We start from the raw sequence: 16,703 nt of genomic DNA, 5'->3' as shown, positions 1-16,703 counted from the left end.
GAAACCAGGCCAGAATCAAAAATACATTTGCAAAAAGGCAGGAAACTTTATTGGATTAACTTTTCTCTTTAGTAGAGAAGCTGAGAAATCAGAGTAGCCAGTTGAGGGAGAAGAGGAAGCACACCAGGAGAGAAGCATGAAGGCCTGCCCTCTGGATAATGCAAGGCAGGGGGGCCTAGAGCAGGAGTGACTGAGCATCCTGTGGTCTCTCCTTCTCTCCTACAGGGACCCATCAGCTCTCTCCCCTGGATGCTGAGGACAGAGGGAGAGGAAGCCCGGTGGATCTAAGGCCTGCGGGTGTCTGAAGTACGGCTGGAAGAGGTGGTGGTGATGGAGACGCTGGTGCTTCCTGAGAAATAGAGGGAGCAAGAGATGCTCAGGCTGGAGAAGACCCACCTCAGCATGTCAGACATCCCACTCCCAGAAAGGCCCTAAGCCCCTCCATGGGTCAGGTTAGAAGTTAGTTAGTAGGGACTCTCATGTTACTATTCCCAAAACTGGCTCTCTCCAAAGTATCCCCGTGGCTCTATGGGGCAGAGCCAGCTATTTTGAAAAGAAAACAGAGGAGCAAATGACCACCTCCACCATAGCCCCCTAGGGCAGTGAACAGGTGCCGGACTCTCCTCTCCCCCTCCAGGGTTGTTTCCTTACCTCCTGAGGAAGTTAAGCCAGCCATCCTGGGAGAAAGAAGAAAGGTCACATGAGCAAAAGGCACCTGAAGACAGCTGCTCACCTGTCCTCAGATGGAATGGCTCAGATCATTCAGAGCGCCTGAGCTGGGCTTTTATTGACAAACTGAGCCCCCAGCCCAAAGGGCAGCAGCTGTTGCCCACCAGGCCTGCCTGCTGTCTGCCTGACTGTGAAACCTCAGGAGGAGATATTACTGGCCCCAAATCCAGGACATTTGCCAGAAGTTTAGTCCTCTTTCGGGTCTATTTGGTACCACTACCACCCCCCAGCACTCACCCTGAGCTCACAAGGATCGCCTGATCCCTGCAAATGGTCTGAAGGCAGTTAAATCACCACATTTATAGCTTTGTTCAGCTGACCTGAACCCAAGGTAAAAATTTTCCAATATGAGATGTTCTGTGCATGGCCTCTACTCTTGCCAGTCTAATCCAAAGGCCCAAACTAGAAAGTTTAAAGGTACTGCCCCGCAGCCTGCTGAGGAAATGCCCCCACTGATTCTAGAAAACAGGGAGTTTTGGTCCTGGATCTTCATCCAATCCATTGAAGTTCAGAAGGTTCCCTTTCATGCAGGCCATGAGGACCTAAGGCCCTGCCAGCTTGGATGTCCAGGGGTCCTGTGGTCACCTTCCCAAGAGAGACTTGAGAGGACCTACCGGGCATCCTGGCCCTCCAGCAGGCTGCGGTAGGTGGCGATCTCCTGCTCCAGCCGCGTCTTGATGTCCAGCAGCATCTTGTACTCCTGGTTCTGGCACTCCATTTCGCTGCGGAGCTCACTCAGCTGGGCCTCGATGCTGCTAATGAGCCCCTGGATCTGCTGTAGCTGCAGTGCATAGCGGCACTCCGTATCCGCCAGCGTGCTCTCCAGCCCGGCTTTCTGGTGGGACAACAAAGAAGTGATGAGGGGAGCCAGGACAGCCAGAGAGGGCAAGAGGTGGCAGCCACAGGGCAGGGGGCAGCAGGTGTACCATGCTGAGCTGGGACTGCAGCTCGATCTCCAGGCCCTGGAGCGTACGCCTGAGCTCCGTGATCTCTGTCTTGCTGGTCTGAATCATGGCAGTGTTAGTAGACACCTCCTTGTTCAGCTCTGCACTCTGAAATTAGAGCAGGAAGAAGGTTAGAGAGGATCCCAAAGGGACGCCCCGGCATCCCCCAGCTCCACAAAGTAAGAAGGCAGGGTACCTTGCTGTGGAACCATTCCTCGGCGTCCCGTCGGTTCTTCTCCGCCATGGCCTCGTACTGCTCCCTCATCTCCGCCAGCACACGGGTCAGGTCAATGCCCGGGGTGGCATCCATCTCCACGTTGACCTGGCCTACCATCTGGTTGCTGAACTCCTTCATCTCCTATAGGGATGGAAGTAGGAGATGTGTGAAGCTCCTCATCCCCCCTCTTCTTGGCTCTGAGGGCTACCAGGATGTGCTGAGAAGCGCTTCCAGGTCCCACAGCAGAGAGCTAAATCTGGCTGCTCCCCTTTATCACTGGAAGCGTTTCAGCCTTGGAAGTCCCCTGCCAGCCCTCACCTCCTCATGGTTCTTCTTCAGGTAGGCTAGTTCCTCATTCAGGCTCTCAATCTGCATCTCCAGATCGGTCTTGGACAGGGTCAGCTCGTCCAGCACCCGGCGCAGGCCATTGATGTCAGCCTCCACGCTCTGGCGCAGGGTCAGCTCGTTCTCATACCTAAAGGATATTTTTTAATTGGAAAAGCAACACAGAAATTATATTAGACACTCCCCTACTTCTGCACTGGACTCCCTACTTCTCCAAGACCTTCACTCCTGGGACGCTCCGATTTCACCCTTGAGATGAGCATTTGTCTCAAATAAAAGAGTTTGAAAAGGCCAGCGAGGAAAATGAACTCACTTGAGCCTGAAGTCGTCTGCCGCCAGCCTGGCGTTGTCGATCTCCAGAATGACCCGGTTATTGTCGATGGTGGCCGCCAGGATCTGCAAAATACAGAAGGTGAGCACTGGAGGGTCCACGAGCTTGGGGAGGAGGAAGAGAAAACACAGGCAAGACTGTTGTCCAAAACTGCCTCAGCACCTGTCCCTGTGAGCTGGGATAAGGCCCTTCTCTCTGGGCCCTGGTAACGTGAGGGGCGGGGCAGGTCCTTCCTCGGGCTCTATCACTCGAGCATTCTGTGTCCGGCCGTGATGGGGAAGGTGGGAATGTACATTTCAGAGGAATGACCCTGCCCAGGGTATCTTTGGTTAGTCATGTCTTGAAAGCCTCAGACTAGCCATCTCTCTAGTTTATCATCATGACAGCCTATTCCTTAAGGGGGGGGGGGGTCAGCCTGGGTCCACACAGCTCATAGTAGGCTCACTGGAGCTGGCCTCCGGGCTGAGCAGAAGGAAGAGCCAATACATATTCCCATCCATTTGAATTTCTTGTCTAAACTCTCATATTCTGAAGCGGTTAAAATCTACCGCACATAGCTGGGACCCAGCCCAGGCAGGTGGATTTCTGTTCCAACAAGCTGGGACCCCAGTGTGACAGACAAGCCGTGATGAAGGAATCTCAGCTCCGCTTAACCTAGCCTAAGCCTCTGCCTCCACCTCCCACACCTCACAGCCACTTGAAAATAACAGTGTGAATGGGGCCCCTACAAAAGCAACTAGTATTCCCAGACCAATGAGTGAACACATATCCCTTTCTCTGACGATTTTAGTCATGGTTTCCAAACCGCTCAGTGGGTTGGAATTATAGGGATCAAGTCGTTAATAACATAACTGTTTGGAAAGCAGTAAAAATGTTGATATGAGTAATAACAGCAGTAAAAATGGACAATGGGAAAGAACGCATTTGGGGAGCGGTGGCATAAGAAAGCTTATCGGGAGTAGAGACGCTCAGTAGTAAAAGACTAGAATTTTCCTCCACAGGCGAGGTGAGGATCCCACCACACAATGTCCTCTGGTCCTGTGGGATACCGTGTTCCCTGGCCTCTGCAGCTCTGCCCAGCTTGGAAGAAAGCTCGCCAACATCCAAGGGCTCACCTTGTCCCGGAGCTCCTCGATGGTCTTGTAGTAGGGGCTGTAGTCCCGCTCCGGGCTGCTGGGGCTCTGCTTCAGGTGCCAGTCTCGGATCTTCACCTCCAGCTCGGTGTTGGCCTCCTCCAGGGCGCGCACCTTGTCCAGGTAGGAGGCCAGGCGGTCGTTGAGGTTCTGCATGGTGATCTTCTCATTGCCAGAGAGGAGGCCACCATCGCCACCACCGTAGTCACCAAAGCCGCCGCCAAAACCCCCACCGAAGCCACCTCCGAAGCCACCTCCGAAGCCTCCGCCAAAACCACTACCAGCCCCTCCACCGAAGCCACCCCCAAAACCACTACCAGCACCCCCACCGAAGCCACAGCTCATGCCACCCCCGTATCCCCCAGCTGATCCCCCAGAGACAAAGCGGGTTGAGCAAGTAGAGATACTGCGGCCTCCCCCCAGCTGACAAGAGCCACCCCCGAAACCACCTCCATAGCTGGCAGAGGAGCTCTGCAGGCGACAGCTCATGGTGAGAGCAAGATGAGGAGCAGGTGTGGACGGGAGCTGGGCTTGGCCTGGGCCGAAGACTGTGGCTCTTCCCCAGAGTGGGAGCCTTTTATACTGCCCTCCACAAGGTTGGACAATTGCCCCATCTTCTCTCCTCCCTTCCCCACCCTCTGACTGGTGCCAACCGCACTTCTGTTTCCCACAAGCCCAGTTACCTCTGCTCTCCAAGGTGGGTTGTGCCTTTGGGGGTGGCTGCTTTTTTTTTTTTAATCCTTAACAAAAGGGATGATTCAGAGGGAACAGTGCTCTGCCTGAGACTACCCTTTTGACAGCTGAATTCCATTTCACGTCTGCACTTAGGGAGCTCACTCCACAGGCTCTCAGCTCCACCCCGCACTAGAATGGGGACGGAGCTGCAAGGTGGCCCTGTGCTTTACAAAGTCACCGCAGCCCTCAGCTCCCTTCTTTCTATTTCTAAAACTTCGGACTAGAATGTTCTGCATCCTTGTTAGCATTTCACCTACTCCAGTGCTCCCAGCAACTATGATGACGAACTTTGCTTGGTCCTATAGGATCGACTACCTTGAAGGTATTTAGGCTGGGGGAAAAAAAAGCTCCAGGACTAATGTAGATCCTACTAGCCGCCCCATTTTACACACGGGAAGTCGAGACTTTAAGGGTAGTCAGGACTGAAAAACCCAAGTCTAGTTCTATCTGATACAAAGGTTCCTTTTTGAAGGTATATAATTCATGCAGTAGATTGCACAAACCATTAGTGTCTAGCTTAACACATTTTTACCTATGTAGGAAGCTTCAAGCATGTGTTCACCTGTGTACCCTTCACCCGGACCATTTTCAGCGCTCCATAAAGCTCCCCATACCTTTTCCCAGTCAATTACCCACACCCTATGCACCTAATGAGACCACAATCCCACTTCTGTCCCCATCAATTAATTCAGAGATCTCAGCGAGAGGCTCTTTTGCTCCCTGGAGAACATTTGACAATGTCCGCAGACATTTCAGTCGTCCGAACACGAGGATTCTACTGGTATCTAGAGCACAATTACCAGGAATGCTGCTAAATATCCTACAATGCAGAGGACAGCCCCCATAACAAAGAATCCTCCAGCCCAAAAGGTCAATAGTGTGTGTCGAGGTTGAGAAGCCCTGGATCAGTCTGACCTCTGTGTTCAATCATACCATCATACCAACTGCCTTAGAGGCAGAGTCAAATCCAGAAAGAAAGTCTTTTTTTAGATTTTTTTTCTTTATTTATTTATTCATGAGAGACACACAGAGAGACACAGAGACACAGGCAGAGGGAGAAGCAGCGCTCCAAAGGGACTCTGATGCTGGACTCGATCCCAAAACCCCAGACCACACTCTGAGCTGAAGGCAGGTGTCCCTGGAAAGGAAGTCTTATAATGCCTAACAGGTCTCTTTCTAGAACCCTGGTCACAGGACACCTGTCTCAGCTTGTGAGCATGTGATCAAGAGGCCATATAGGAGGATGCAACCCACTCACCGAGGGGGCCAGGGTTACCATGGGTGGCCTCTAAGGGAAAGCCTGCTGGCCTACAGCAGCCATGGGGTCTGGACCAGGCTAAGGGCTAGGGTGGGGTAACCCAGGCTCCAGGTTATCCTAAAAACCCCTTCGCTGACTCAGCAAGCCAGAAAAGAGGGCGCTGAGTCAGGGTTATCCTGCCCTTTGTTTTCTTTGGGTAGGGAAGCGGACCTGTGCTTCACCCAGGGGGGTGTCAACACTAGGGAGAGAGCCAGGGCGTGTTTGGGGTCTCACGGGGCGGCCAGGGGTTCAGGCTGACCTCTGACCCTGCCCAGCCCTCCTGCCCCAAACTAATAGCTCAGCATTCTCGCCTGCTCTCTGAAAAGCTGTGTGATTCAGCCAAAGCAGGAGCTCTTAGGCTCTCTTCTCTCTCTCAGTAGAGGATCAAAACTGACAAGAAGGTGATTAATAGAACCTGCCAGGCCTGGAGTGATGATCCTCCCTCCAAGGGCTAACAGCAGGTTCAGGCCAACGCCTCATAGAGGAACAATGCCACAGATCCTCCAAAGTCCCTGTAGTACAAACACAGGGTGGCCGTGACATGCCTCCCCTTGCAGGGTCAGGGCACGGCCCCTCCCCGCCACTCCCCTCCCGGGCAGGTACTTATGGTGCCTTGACACAGGAATGCCTTCCTCTGACCCATGATGAACCCCAAGGCCCTCCCGGAGGAAGCTGGGCAGAGACCCATCCTGGGGCCCCAGTTTCGCCTCTCTCGGCCCTGCTCCTCCTGATGAGGCAGGATGGAGTGCCGGGGCTGAGGCACTCCTGCTCAAGGTCTTCAGCTTCCTTCTTTGCTTTCTGACAAAACCACACTGATTTCAGTAAGGGGAGGGAAAGCTGCATTTGTGAACAGCCCCCCTCAACCCCCACCCCCACCACCCTTCACACACTGTCACTGAGTCCGCACAACAACGGGAGAGGGTTTTTCTTGGCCCCATTTTGTAGATGAGATAGCTGAAGCCCAGGGAGCCCATGTTACTTGTTCAAGATCACCATGAACTCAAGATTTAAACCTCGTCTCTGGCTCTCTCTACCCCAACTCATGCTGTGAACTCAGTATATAATCCCTTAGCATTCCATTCTGTATTCCTTAAAGATAATAAAATAACACTAGCTAACATTTCTTGAACTCTCTGTTAAACACTCTACTGTTTTTGTCATGCACTTGGGGACACAGAGGCCTAGAAAGGTTGAATTCGTTGCCCAAGCTTCCAACCTCCAGCTCCAGGGTCTGTGCTCTTTGCTACTACCCACTAAAGCCCCTTCAGGCCATCGTCAAGGCCACCCCGCCCAAGCATGGGCGTCCTCAGTTGCCCTGTGCACTCCCAAGCTCCCTGTCACTGCAGGCCCAGTGGGCAGATGGTCCTGGTTCCCACAGCTGCTGGGCCTGTACAGCTGATGGCCTGACAGGTCAGCCTATCTGCTGTCTGTCCTGGTGTGGGCCCCAAAACTCGGGGGTTTGCAAGGTGCTCAATGCAGAATGTCAAAGCCAGAGTCGTCATAGGAATTTTCCCATCCAAAGTCCTCATTTCACACGTGGCGAACATGAGACTCAGAATGCCAAGGCCCAAGGCAATGGAGGCAAAAAGAAATTCGTGGCTTTCCAGCTCCCCACAAACTCATGGACCTTATGTTACATGACTTCTAAGTTTCCTTCAGCAAAATGCCTTTCTGAGTCTCTGATTCTCAAGGATTTGTACAGCGTTGCCAGATTGTTCATGTGCACAGAGGCTTAAATCCTGTGCCGCAGCTCCTAATTTGGGGATCCTCGCTTGGCTCTCGGATCAGGCTCTTTCCTTCTTCTCTCTTTCCCTAGACCATACAGGGCCTGGAGCCCAGGATGGCTGAGCACCCCCTTGAAAACATCTTGAGGCTCTCACATGGGGAAGGAGCCTCTCAGGAAAAGCAGACCTTCCCCAGGCAGTGAGCCTGGGTCATCTGGTCAGCCCCCCTTGCCCTCAGAGACATTTGTTTCACATAGCAGTATTCAGGAGCTTTCTCCAGATTTGACAGGCAGAAAGTTGCTTCGGACAGAGGTTAAGAAAGGGATTTCATATGTTGGCAAATCGAACTCCAATAAAAAAAATATACCAAAAAAAAAAAAAAGGATTTCAGATTAACACACGTCTTAAGAAAGGTGTTGTCAGTTTCTACCACGCTCATGACATCAAGGGAAAAGTAAGGGTCTGAAATCAGAGAGATCAGTCCCAGGGTCAATGCCCCAGGTCCTTATATGGCTGTAGTACCTAGCTTTCTAAAATCCCTTTCATACCACCCAGGCTTCTCAGAAAACCAATGAGGTTGGCAAAGGCTTTCAATTAGGTGCAACTGTGTTTCAACCCCATATCTGCCATTGACTGGCTGTATAACCTTGGGAAAGTTACTCAACCTTTCAGTGGTTTGGTGACCACAACTGAAAACCAGGCATTAGATGAGTTCGCATTTGAGAGGCGCCTGACGCATGAGAAAATTTGGCAGGCAGAAGGTTGCTATGCCCTCCCTTTTACAAATGAGGAAATTCAAGCTCATCCTTGTGTCATGACCTGTCCTGGGCCTCCATTCTGTGCCAGTTTGCTCTGCTTCCCTCTCTGATCCCTGCAGCCAGCATGGTGTCCACGAGGACCAGACAAGTGACAGTTGGTGGCATTCCTATCTTATTTCCCCAATTCAGTTTACATTTCCTGGGGAAAAGGTCTTTAAGTACCTCCAAATACTATTCCTGGCAGAGGGAAGCTGTCAAATGCCTCAGAAGTCATTTCAGGGATACTTTGCTGGCTTTAGGTGAAGAGGGGATGGCAATCAAGAATAGCATCCAATGGGGTCATCCCAGCTGCGAATCTCACAGGAGAAGCTGCCAGCTGCCCATTGAGAAACAAGTGGTCATCAAGTACACACTCACCCAAGATACTAGTGAATGTCTGGAGCCATGTATAAGGCAGGAAAAGGCAGAGGAAGAGTAAGATCATGCATTAATTCAACAAATATTTATGTAGCTCCCACATTGAGGGCTCAGCAGTGCAAGGAGACACAACCTCTGCTGTTACCCATCTCACAGGCCCGGTTCCCCTCTTGAGATACTAAGATATAGATCAACTCAAAAGAGAACCTTGAGATCGTCCCTCAGGGAGATGGGATGGCAAACCCCATGCAACTCTGGGAAGCCTTGCCTCGCCCAAGATTAGCCCAAGGCCTTAATCCCTGGTCCCAAAACTAGCCTCTCGAGGGATGAAGGGAGGCCTGCTGCCTTCCTCCCTGATTGGCTGGCAACCAAGCCCAACTTCAGCCCAGGGGCAAGCAGGAGGCGGGCCATCTCTGCCCAAAGACTATTTAAAGGGCTCCATCAGGAACCAGCAATCCCTGGGTGTGAGCATCTCACTCCAGGGTCAGGCAGGAAACAGGATTTGGCAAGTCCAAGGACTTCTCTGACGGCTCCCTCTGACCCCAGAATCCCAGGAGATCGGGCACTCCAAGGAAACAGAAGCAGCTTTCTCTCTCCAGCCAGGGTCAGGCCCTGAGACGAGGCCCGCTGGATGTGGGGGGAGCCCCACCTTTACTCTCTGCACCTTTGGAAAGGTTATTTTGGCAAACTATGGGCTAAAAAAAACCCTTTTGGGGTAGCTTTGAAGACCTGAGACTTCTTGACAAAGGCCCGGAGACCAGGGAAGCAGAAGCAACAGTCAGGCCTTGGACCCAAGAGACTCAGGAAGGGGCCTGGCTACTCTCAGGATGTCAGGGACATGACAGCTAATGCTTTGGACTTCAGCATGAGCTCAAGCCACGGCATGAGAGACCAAGGTTAGACATGAGAATTATCTTTCTGACAGGAATGGCTGTATGACATTTGAACAGGCTGCCCACGGAGGTTAAGAAAGGGATTTCAGATTCACACACCCTCTTAAGAAAGGTGTTGCCAGTTTCCATCACCCTCATGACATCAAGGGTCTGAAATCAGAAAGACCGGTCCCAGACTCAGCCTCACGATTTCCTGGCTTGGGACTTCATTCAAGTTCCTGAACTTCCCTGCACCTCAGTTTCCTCTCTGAAAACAGATGCTGCAGACTGACCCCACCTTTACAAAGCCTCTGGAAGAAGAAATGAGATACCATCCATTGAATGCACTGCCCAGAGCCCTGCATAGTGCAGACACTTAATAAATTCTGTTTCATGGGATCCCTGGGTGGCGCAGCGGTTTGGCGCCTGCCTTTGGCTCAGGGCGCGATCCTGGAGACCCGGGATCCCACGTCGGGCTGCTGGTGCATGGAGCCTGCTTCTCCCTCTGCCTGTGTCTCTGCCTCTCTCTGTGTGTGTGTGTGTGTGTGTGTGTGTGTGTGTGTGACTATCGTAAATAAATAAAAATTAAAAAAAAATAAATTCTGTTTCATTCTCCCAGCCCCAGAGAAGTCTGGCCTTAAATTGTGTACTCAGAAGGCACATTCTACATTAAGTCTCCCCCAGAAAAAAATAAGGACCTCTCTGAGAATGGCCATCTCTCGAACCAGGATTGCTGGGCAAGGAGTTTCACCCAGCAAAACTCATGGAGTCCCTCTCAGAGGACTTGATCCTCCCCCAAAATGATCTGATCCTCAGGAAAACAGAAGCACCTCCAACCTCCTCCAGCAGGACTAAGAAACGGGTTCTCCCTCTCCCCCTAGTCCTCACCAGAGCCCAGCCCAGCCACGGCACCCAGAGTTCTCTGCTTCCTCATTCCTTGCCCTCTGTCCAGGGTTATGAACCCCAGAGGAATCAGCCTCAGACCAGAGGCAACAAATTAAGTGTGTGTGGATGCTGCTGCTCTAAGAAGCCCAAGAGCAGAGATGCTAGAGACTGAGGAGCAGGAGTGGGGTTTGGACTAAGGAGGGCAATAAGGGATTGATGTTTCTTTGGACTTAAGCTTGGAGAAATCAGGGAGAGCTTCCTGGAGTTGCTGTCTTTCCCTCTGAGCACTTTAATTGCCTTATGGGAAGGAGGGTGGTGGCTTCAGGGGGTGATGGGGTAGATAAGGTTCCTCTTTGCAGGTGGCAGAGATGTTACCTGGCTCAGCTACTCTGGAGGTCAGGTGTGCCTGACTGGAAAAGAGGAGAGGTTCTAGGGACACATGTGGGAGGCCCAGAAACAAGGGGGAAGGTCTTGGCAATGAGCTGTAAAAGGCCAGGGCCTGGGCTCCTGGAACAAGCACTAGACTTTGAGTCATGCAGATGTGGGGCCCAGTCCTAGCCCTGTTGTTCACTATCCATCCATGAGGCCCCCAGCAAAGTTATTCACCTCCCTGACTCCCTCATCTCTAAGATGAGAATCATAAATCCTGACCACCTACAGTTGCATTAAACAAGACCCAAGGGTGGAGTCACCTCGCAAAGTGCCGACCACGAGTGGTGAACCAATACAACCTATACGGTCAATCGTTCAGTAAATAATTGTTCAATGACAAGTACTGTAGCTAGGTGCACCAAACTTCTCTGAGGAATATCCCCATCTCCTGTTTCCATGATCACTAGACAGAATAAGCCAGAACAGCAGGTCACCTGAGCAGCCTGAGTTGGTCCTAGGTGCCCTGGACACCCCAAAGAATCAATTATGACCATTCAAGGAAGAGGCCAAAATAAGAAGAGATGTCACCATGCGGGTCCTAGGCCCACGAGGCCTCCAACAAGAAAAAGTGGACATACTACCATGAGATATTTGCAAAAGGCCAAGCAATTCTTTTTTTTTTTTATTCATTTATTTATGATAGGCACACAGTGAGAGAGAGAGAGAGGCAGAGACACAGGCAGAGGGAGAAGCAGGCTCCATGCACCGGGAGCCCGACGTGGGATTCGATCCCGGGTCTCCAGGATCGCGCCCTGGGCCAAAGGCAGGCGCTAAACCGCTGCGCCACCCAGGGATCCCAAGGCCAAGCAATTCTTTATTGCATAGACAGACATGGTACAAATGAGCTTGTTACACAAGACAGCTGCTTCTTGGCCATCCTTGCTCTAAAGCAGATGGGGAAAGTTGGAGGGGGGAGCATGCCAAGCACCCAAAAAGGAGAAGTGGACCCTCTGAAAGCAGGGACTGGGGTTTGCTCTTCTGGCCCCTCTGGCCAGTCCTCCACTCAGCCTGGGAAGGATGGGATGATAAGGGACGTCTCTCTTGCACCCGGCATTCAGACTTCTCTCTTGCGAGAAGAAACCACTTTCCCGTCCACTGTCTCCTCAACGTTGATGCGAACTTTGCCACCACCACCTCCCAGGGAGGCTGTAGAAAGAAGGAACAAGCTTTTTAGAGTGGGGGACCCTTGCTGTTCTCCTTCCCAAGGCACGCAGGACTTTGGCTTAGCTCAGGAAGAAATGGACAACATCTCTGAGAATAGCCACTGGCCAATCCTTTGAGAGTGGCCAGGAGGTCTGGTGTGGAATCATTCATCGTAGAGGTGGGTGGTGGCAGCAACAGTTATGCCCACAGTGAGCAAGAAAGTTGGGGTTTTTTATTGCAGGTGAACAGGAAGTGATTCTTACTATTAAATGCAGGAAGGTGGGGCCTAGGGGAATCTATTCTCTGGACAAAGCCTGCTCAACCTGGAAGGTTCTCAATAAATCTTCAGCCCCCACTCTCCTGAAGCTGATAGAAGGTCCCTGCAGAAGAGATACCGCCTAGCATGAGTGTGTCCCCTCCCCACTGGCATGTTTGGCATCTTTGTCCTTCCACCCCATCCAGGGGGAGTGGTGGTTTCACCAGCTCCCCTTGCTACCCCACTCAGGAAAAGCCTTCTTACCTTCTCTGGTGCCAATGCCAGCCATCCTGAAAGAGAGGGGAAGCAGATGTAAGAGAAAGGCATGAGCCCAGGTCCCCCTAAGGGAGGCTCCCCTCTGGTGGCTGGCTAAGCAATCCTCACCAGCAGCCCCCCCACCACCACCACCACCCACACATCTGACTTCTCTAGAGGCTGGGACATCCCAAAAGCCTGTCTAGACCTGCCACCCCAAAGCAGATAGATTCTGATCTACAATAACGCCCATCTGTTTCCTTTTTGCTATCCCATTGCTGTCTGAGTAAGAGGACTCTCCACTCCAAACCCAACCGGCCCCTCCCTCACTCCTCCCCCTGCACCCTCGCCCCTGCCTGGCGTCCTGGCCCTCCAGCAGGCTGCGGTAGGTGGCGATCTCCTGCTCCAGCCGCGTCTTGATGTCCAGCAGCGTCTTGTACTCCTGGTTCTGGCACTCCATCTCGCTGCGGAGCTCACTCAGCTGGGCCTCCAGGCTGCTAATGAGCCCCTGGATCTGCTGCAGCTGCGTGGCATAGCGGCACTCCGTCTCCGCCAGCGTGCTCTCCAGCCCGGCTTTCTAGAGGGGGCAATAGATCAGCAGACACCAGGTCAGGCCAGGAAGGCAGCTGCCGTGGGCATGCAGGCAGGCATCAAATGGAGTGCAGAGAAACAGCCCTCGACGGTGGGAAAGGCTGGGCCACACTGGGGTGGGCTGGGGTGGGCTGGGGGCAGGTGGCCCTACCATGCTGAGCTGGGACTGCAGCTCGATCTCCAGCCCCTGCATTGTGCGCCTCAGGTCTGTGATCTCTGTCTTGCTGGTCTGGATCATCTCTGTGTTGGAGGCCACCTCCTTGTTCAGCTCCTCTGTCTGTAGGTCACACACATGACAAGTGAGGCCCACAGAGCCTGGGGAGTCCTGGGGAGCCGGGGCAGGGCTGTAAAGTCAGGCCCACCTTGCTGAAGAACCAGGCCTCGGCGTCCCGCCGGTTTTTCTCCGCCATGGCCTCATACTGCTCCCTCATCTCGGCCAGCACGCGGGTCAGGTCCACGCCAGGTGCTGCGTCCATCTCCACGTTGACCTGACCTGCCAGCTGGCTGCTGAACTCCTTCATCTCCTGCAAGGTGGGCAGGGGTCATTTAGGGACAGAAGGCAGAAGAGAATGCTGAGAGTCTGGGCTCCCTCAAGCCACTATACATCCTCCAAGTTCCTGCGCACCCACCCCTGGCCTCTGTTTCCCGCTGAACATGACAAGGCTTGATCACACGGACCCCTTGGCTCTGAGGACGTCTCTTCCTTGCCGGGTCCTAGGGGAGGACCTCAAGACAGTAGGGTCCTTGTCTGAGCTCCTGAACCCAGTCAGGACAGCAGGTCACACTATCTACCTGCCCTAGCTATGGGTCGGAGAAGGAGAGGGGTCTGGGTCCCCAAAGGATGGTCCTCCTTGATCTCCATGGAAACCCCTGTTTGGGTGGAGGGGGAGCATATCTGAACCATGGAGTCCTTCAGCCAACTAGGAGGAGGTGCCAGTGGCCCTACTCTGCCTCCCGGCACCAACACGCAGCCCCTGCCAGCCCTCACCTCCTCATGGTTCTTCTTCAGGTAGGCTAGCTCCTCATTCAGGCCCTCGATCTGCATCTCCAGGTCGGCCTTGGCTAGGGTCAGCTCGTCCAGCACCCGGCGCAGGCCATTGATGTCGGCCTCCACGCCCTGGCGCAGGGTCAGCTCATTCTCATACCTGGGAAGAGAGAGGGAGCCCAGAGTAAGGAAGAGCAAGAGGCCTGGGCTGTTGGAGCTGGAGGAGGGAGAGAAGGCCAAGAAATAGGGGGGAATCCAGAAGGGGAGAGGGAGGCAAGAGCTCACTTGAGTCTGAAGTCATCCGCTGCCAGCCTGGCATTGTCGATCTCCAGGATGACACGGGAGTTGTCAATGGTGGCTGCCAGGATCTGCAGGAGACAGGGACTTGGTGCCTGTTCTGTCTCCCCTGATGCTCTCCCCACCCTGCACCCTGAGTCAGACCCCTCGCTGACAACCTCCCCACTGACACCAGCCACAGAAGCCAGTAGGCTCCCCAGGGTGGTGCTTAGCCTCATCTCAAGTACCCACTAAATGATCCACCCCCATGCCACCCTTCCTGTTTCCAGGGCCTGAAAAACCAAGGAGGCAGGGGTGCCCGGACTCCCCCATGGGAATTGCCTGGCTGGGAGGGGTTGGGGTGGGGTTCAGTGGACTCTGACAACAGCCCTCTCGGGGATAGTCCACCAGCCTCCCCTGGTCACTGGCCTCCTGCACACCTTGACACAGCCATGGACCCACAGAACATGCCACAGCCATAGGAACCTGGACGGCGGGTCAGGAAGGCTTCTACAGCTGAGGAAACCAGTCCAGGTGAGTTGAAAGGATGAGTAAGTGGCTGGCATAATGAGTTGCAGGTCTCCTAGGCCCCAATACTGCTTTTGGCACCAAAGATGTCCTCAAAGGGTGAGGCAAGTGGTCCTGGCATTCAGGGCTCCTGAGGCTACACTTACCGTTCTTACCAAAGAAGCAAAGGGGCACTTTATGCAGAGCCCTGCAGGGTGTGTGTAACTGCCCCCCACCTCGGACCCCCGTGGTCCTGACCAAATTCTCGGGATCCTCCCATGCTGCCAAAGTGAGCGGAGGTGTGCCTGCATCCGCACCTGAAAAGCATTCGCTGCTCTCTCAAACTATACACCAACAGTCATTGCCTGGGCAGGAAAAAGTTTCCTTGAGGCATTAGGAATGTTGATATTAGAGACGTGTGCGGGCACCAGCTACCTGTGCCCTTCTCTCTGACACTTGAGAACTTACCTTGTCCCGGAGCTCCTCGATGGTCTTGAAGTAGGGGCTGTAGTCCCGCTCCGGGCTGCTGGGGCTCTGCTTCTGGTACCAGTCACGGATCTTCACCTCCAGGTCGCCGTTGGCCTCCTCCAGGGCGCGCACCTTGTCCAGGTAGGAGGCCAGGCGGTCGTTGAGGTTCTGCATGGTGAGCTTCTCATTGCCAGAGAGGAGGCCGCCATCGCCACCACCATAGTCACCAAAGCCGCCGCCAAAACCCCCACCAAAGCCACCTCCAAGGCCACCTCCGAAGCCTCCGCCAAAACCACTACCAGCCCCTCCACTGAAGCCACCCCCAAAACCACTACCAGCCCCCCCACCGAAGCCACAGCTCATGCTACCCCCATAGCCCCCTCCTGACCCCGAGGAGACAAATCTAGCAGAAGAAGCTGAAATACTGCGGCTTCCACCGCCCCCGTAGAGACTCCCCCCACCAAAGCCGCCTCCCCCAGCCCGGAGGGAACCCCCCGGGTAGAGCCACCCCCAAAGGTGGAGGAAGAGGTCTGCAGAAACGTGGTGCTCATAGCCAGGCAGCTGGTGAGCTCTCAGCAAGCAGAAGAGTCGCTGGTGGAGGTGCAGGCTGGGCTGAAAGCAGAGCACTGCGCCGGTCACCCCCCAGCCTGGGGCTCCTTATATACCCCTCAGAGGGTGTTGTGGGACCTCGTCTCCTCCCCCAAAGGGAAGCCAAATCCTGTGTTCAAACACAACTGCCTGCACACCTCTGCCTGGCTGATGTGGAATCTCTCTTTTCTTTCTTTTTTTTTTAATGCAACAAAAGAGATGATTCAGAATGAATGGTGTTTTGCCCCAGGGCCATGGTTTTAACACTTCGAATGCAGATTCATCTCTGTACTCCATGTGGAGGAGCAAACTCAGATCCCTCTGCAGCTACCAGGCCTCCGCCTGCTGGGCTGGAGCAGCTGGGGCCAGATCTACCCACCATGGACTTCTCTGCTGCCACCAGCCCCCGACCCTCACCCCAAAGCAGCCAGCAACCCCCTACCCCACACACCCTACCCAGGCTCTCAGTTTAGGAGTCTACCCCCATCACTGCTCTGTGCTGATCCACTCACAAACTCCATGTGTGAGCCTGCAGAGCCCAGGCAGAGTGGTGGCCTCTGGAGGATGGGTGGGCTGGGGGTCCATGAGGATAGGCTGAGAACAGGAGAGGGGGGTCAGGTTCCAGCTAAGGTGATCAGAGAAGCCTACATCTGTTACTTCCTTCCCTGACAAAGCAGGACTCTCCTCCTCCCGGCCTCCCTTCCCTTCCCCACCCAGTGCTCCCCAGCCCCCAGCCCAGTTGCACTGGCACTCTCACAAAGGCCAGGAGGCTCGGGGCTGACAAGGAGCTGACTGATAATCCCACCACCTGCCAA

General features: G+C 53.8%; 2 protein-coding genes across 3 annotated transcripts; both read right to left on the bottom strand.

Annotated features, from left to right (window-relative positions):
• Nucleotides 1-227: 227 nt before the first annotated feature.
• On the bottom strand, nucleotides 228-6,867 carry LOC129506930 (keratin, type I cytoskeletal 13). 2 transcript variants are annotated; one of them, XM_055320985.1, is made up of 8 exons: nucleotides 3,682-6,867; nucleotides 2,549-2,631; nucleotides 2,209-2,365; nucleotides 1,870-2,031; nucleotides 1,656-1,781; nucleotides 1,344-1,564; nucleotides 652-677; nucleotides 228-349 (listed from the first exon to the last, which is right to left on the bottom strand). In XM_055320985.1, exons 1-8 carry the CDS (start codon nucleotides 4,186-4,188, stop codon nucleotides 285-287), a joined length of 1,347 nt encoding a protein of 448 aa, XP_055176960.1. In that variant the 5' UTR covers nucleotides 4,189-6,867; the 3' UTR covers nucleotides 228-284. The 2 variants fall into 2 exon arrangements, with proteins under 2 accessions (XP_055176960.1, XP_055176951.1); XM_055320976.1 differs by having other exon boundaries at nucleotides 282-677.
• A 4,561-nt stretch (nucleotides 6,868-11,428) lies between these two features.
• KRT15 (keratin 15) lies at nucleotides 11,429-15,952 on the bottom strand. Its single transcript, XM_055330437.1, is given in 9 exon segments — nucleotides 11,429-11,965; nucleotides 12,483-12,508; nucleotides 12,830-13,050; nucleotides 13,216-13,341; nucleotides 13,427-13,588; nucleotides 14,053-14,209; nucleotides 14,335-14,417; nucleotides 15,301-15,797; nucleotides 15,800-15,952. Coding segments are annotated over 9 exon segments (1,416 nt in total). The 5' UTR covers nucleotides 15,852-15,952; the 3' UTR covers nucleotides 11,429-11,873.
• Between the last annotated feature and the right edge of the window lie 751 nt (nucleotides 15,953-16,703).

Source organism: Nyctereutes procyonoides, unplaced genomic scaffold, assembly GCF_905146905.1.
Source record: "Nyctereutes procyonoides isolate TBG_1078 unplaced genomic scaffold, NYPRO_anot_genome, whole genome shotgun sequence".
Taxonomy (NCBI): Eukaryota; Metazoa; Chordata; class Mammalia; order Carnivora; family Canidae; genus Nyctereutes; species Nyctereutes procyonoides.
The sequence above is the reverse complement of the archived record's forward strand: the minus strand, read 5'-3'. Positions and strand labels throughout refer to the sequence as shown.

What these genes read in the sequence shown, in the direction of transcription:
- LOC129506930 (XM_055320976.1), bottom strand. Translation starts at nt 4,188, where the DNA reads ATGAGCTGTCGCCTGCAGAGCTCCTCTGCCAGCTATGGAGGTGGTTTC. An exon ending in GCAGACGACTTCAGGCTCAA is followed by an intron (nt 2,366 to 2,548) that starts GTGAGTTCATTT and finishes AATATCCTTTAG; the next exon opens with GTATGAGAACGAGCTGACCC. An exon ending in TGAAGAAGAACCATGAGGAG is followed by an intron (nt 2,032 to 2,208) that starts GTGAGGGCTGGC and finishes CCATCCCTATAG; the next exon opens with GAGATGAAGGAGTTCAGCAA.